Raw genomic sequence first — 3,808 nt, 5'->3', positions numbered from 1 at the left:
TAAAAGAATTTGCAGCTAGAAAACCATCTCTTCAAAACATGCTCGCCAAAGCATTACAGGAAGAGGAAATGGAAAATAACAATGAAAACCAACAGTGGGAGGGGAGGGGAGGGGGGGATAGTAGAGGATAGGAAAGGCAGCAGAATACAACAGACACTAGTATGGCAATATGTAAATCAATGGATGTGTAACTGATGTGATTCTGCAGTCTGTATACGGGGTAAAAATGGGAGTTCATAAAATAAATAAATAAATAAATAAACAAACAGAATTTAAAGGTCAAAAAAAATACTATCTATAAGAAAACAGGCCCTGTCCCAACACTAATCTTGGAATTCCTAGCCTCCAAGACCATGAGAAATAAATTTCTGTTGTTTATAAGCTACCTAGTGTATGTTATTTTGTTATAGCAATACAAAAAGATTAAAACAACTACTAACCAGGTGGTAGAGCAAAAGGTAAACTTTTGGGGGTAAAGATTTACAAGGTATATGTTAAGACATTTGCTAATTGCTTCCCCAGATTTATTTATTCTCTTATATCAACTTTCCCTCACCCACTTTTAATAATACCCTGAAAATTTCCACAAAATAGTATAGGTGGAATTGACTATACCTCCACCTCCATGAGTGAAACTGACTGGCTTAAACCAATTAGCATTTCTCTTCCCCAGGTCCCAAGGGTTCAGGGATGGGCACACAGTTCAGTCAGGGATTTTTTTTTTTAAGTGAAGACGTCTAAGGAAAAAAGATCTTTGTGTATGTCTTTGAAATTGACCCAGGAAGTATATATCCCTAAAGGCAATTGGCAAATATCCTTGGACCATGAAGGGAGAGTTTGAATTAGAACAGAGGAGGTGGAGAAGAGAGAAAGTGAAGGAGAAATTAAGTCCAGCCTCTAAGCCACACATTAGGGATCACTTGAAGTTTTCAGACTGCTGGACCTTTCTGTTTAAATTTCTGTTTTTCTTTATGACAATGTGTGGCTTGTTTTCTTCACTTGCAACTGAAAGACAGTTGATATACAAGGTTAAAGTAAGTCTCAGGATAATAAGAAGAAAGTAGGCATCTTTGCTAATCCAGCATTCTTGATAGAGAGTAGCTACTCAAGGAAAAGAAAAGAGGGGCAGAAGGCTACATTGAAATGACTAGCCATAAAAAGAGAGGCACTGGGAAGATGGATCAGGATGAAAACAAGAAGACGGGCCCTGACCTGCAACTTGAAAGATAAAGTGCACACCAGAATGGTTTCTGCCCCCTACTTTGGTTAATGCTAATGACTTTTCCTCAGAGATGTTGAAGGTCCCCAATACATCCCCAAGGAAATGATGCAACCAGTCACTGGATAGTAGATCAGCTACAAAAAAGATAAGACAAGGCAAAACCTGCTTGAGCAGGTACCAGGGATAAAAAGAAGGGGCTATAAATGGGAGGCCCAAAGGTTGTAAAAGACATTTTTTTTAATTGTGGAAGAATAAAAGAATATGGACAGACACCCAGAGAATAGGAGGGCCAAAAAGACATAGTTGCTATGTTGTTAAGTGTGAGCTAAGAGTGATTCCTGGGACTAAACAGATAACAGTTTCCAAAACTTATACCTTACTAACTCTCTTAATTTGCCTCTCTAAACTTCCCTTTCTTGTCTGTATTTCATAAGCATGAAAGTGTCACTTTTAGAGAATAATGAGAAATATATATACACACACACACACACACACACACACACAGGGATATGACCCTAGCCAAGTGTCTGGGAGGAGTAAGTGTCCATTATTTGCCTTATAAGAGTAAGAAGATGGGCCTGTGGCTATGGTGCTGCTTGTAATCCCAGCTACTTGGAAGGCTGAGGCAGGAGGATGGCAAGTTCAAGATCAGCCAGGGCAATTTAGGGAGATTCTGTTTCAAAAATATTTCTAAAGGGCTAAGGTCGTAGCTCAATGGTACAGAATTTGCCTAGCATGTGTGAGGCCCTGGATTCAATGCCCAATATAAAAAAGAAGGAGGAGGAAGAGGAGGAGGAGGAGGAGGAGGAGGAGGAGGAGGAGGAGATGATCAGGGAGGAGAGAGAAGAGGAGGGTAGGAGAGAAGAGAAGAGAATAAAATGGATGAACACAGGGCAGAAGAATTAGAGTAAACCACTGCTAAATTTGGATCCTGCCTCTCCTCAGTAGCAAGTAGTATTTGTTTTGTATAGAGTAATACTAAGGAAAATTATGAAAAGATCACACTTCCTCTAAAAGAAATGGCGTTTTGAGAAATGCCAATAATGTACTGTTTCTTTCGCATTGTGACAGGGCCACTTAATAATTAATTGTGTGTTTTGAAAACTTGCTGAGGGTGGAAGAGAAATGCTTACCAGAAACAAAATATTAAAATAAATGAAGTAACGGCAGAGCTTGAGTCCTCGTGGCAATGTGTGGCAATACTTCCGGAGAAATCAAGACTCACGAGGTGGAAAGGGCCCAGCTGGAGTTGGGATAAGCTGTTTGTGACCATCGCTGGCGCTTTTGTGCAACCTTGAAGTCTTTTCCTCGGGAGATGCCTGAAAGTCAAGGCTGCGGTTGGGCGGGGGGAACAAATCTGAGAAACAAAGAGACACCAGGCGGAAAGCCCCTGGGACCAGGACGGAGAGATGGGACTATGGCTTGGCAGTGGCACCTGGTACCCGCTATTAATAAATAATAGGGCAGTCTCACATTTTTGGGATATTTTACTGATTTAAAACAAAAAGTCATCACCATAAGCCACTTTATTAGTGGTAACAATAAATAATTAATAGCCCCACGCCTGCATTGGCTCCTTTAATCTTGTCAACATCCTCTATTTGAGCCTATTATCACCGTTTGATGAGAAAAACTGTGGCTCTGAGATGTAAAGTACTTTGGTCAAAATGCAAGGAAGTCTAGACCTGACCCCGGACACCAGACTACGGAGGGGCAGTGGCAGAAACCCTACCCCCGAACCCGCCCCCAGCAAGTCGCAGGGTCACCTGTCTCTCCCCAAGAGAACCTCAGGGGCGGGCCGGAACACAGGTGTCTGCGTCCCACAAGGGGGCGGGCGCAGCCTGCCGATCACGCCCGGAACCCCTGGCAGCCGTCACCAGCGCCACACGCTAGACAGCCTGCGGCGGTGCTGACAGCCAAAGCGCTTGGTCGTCACTACAGCCTCATCGCTAGCCCTCCGTCCCGCAGCCGCGCGCCCCGGCGCAGCCTGTCCGCTGTCCTCTCAGAGTCCACCCAGCCGCCAAGCTGCACGCCCGAAGTGCGCCCTCTGCCCTCGCGGGGACAGAGGATTCCACCACCATCATGACCCCCGCCTTGTACACCATCCTGGCGGGGCTACTGCTCCTGCCACTGCTGGTGAACTTTTGCTGCCCCTACTTCTTCCAGGATATGCGCTACTTCCTGCGGGTGGCCAACATGGCCCTGCAGGTGCGCAGCTACAGACAGCGGCGTCCGGCGCGCACCATCCTGAGTTCCTTTCTAGAGAAAGCGCGCCAGACCCCACACAAGCCTTTCCTGCTCTTCCGCGATGAGACGCTCACCTACGCACAGGTAGATCGGCGCAGCAATCAGGTGGCGCGAACGCTGCACGACCACCTCGGCCTGCGCCAAGGAGAATGCGTGGCGGTCTTTATGGGCAATGAGCCGGCCTTCATATGGCTGTGGCTGGGTCTGGCCAAGCTGGGCTGTCCCATGGCGTGCCTCAACTACAACATTCGCTCAAAGTCTCTGTTGCACTGTTTCCATTGCTGCGGGGCAAAAGTGCTGCTGGCCTCACCAGGTGAGCTTCAAACTAACCACTGGGGG

At 46.0% G+C, this 3,808-nt stretch overlaps 1 protein-coding gene across 1 annotated transcript in view; it reads left to right on the top strand.

Annotated features, from left to right (window-relative positions):
* Nucleotides 1-3,079: 3,079 nt before the first annotated feature.
* The window catches only part of Slc27a2 (solute carrier family 27 member 2), a 37,533-nt gene continuing 36,804 nt past the window's right edge, over nucleotides 3,080-3,808 (top strand). Inside the window, exon 1 of the mRNA XM_015480680.2 lies at nucleotides 3,080-3,782. Within this exon, the coding sequence (XP_015336166.1) occupies nucleotides 3,305-3,782 (478 nt within the window). The 5' untranslated portion in view covers nucleotides 3,080-3,304. The remainder of the gene's footprint in view (nucleotides 3,783-3,808) is intronic.

This window comes from Marmota marmota, unplaced genomic scaffold (genome assembly GCF_001458135.2).
Source record: "Marmota marmota marmota unplaced genomic scaffold, marMar, whole genome shotgun sequence".
NCBI classification, from domain to species: Eukaryota; Metazoa; Chordata; class Mammalia; order Rodentia; family Sciuridae; genus Marmota; species Marmota marmota.
This window is presented reverse-complemented; position numbering and strand designations above follow the sequence as displayed.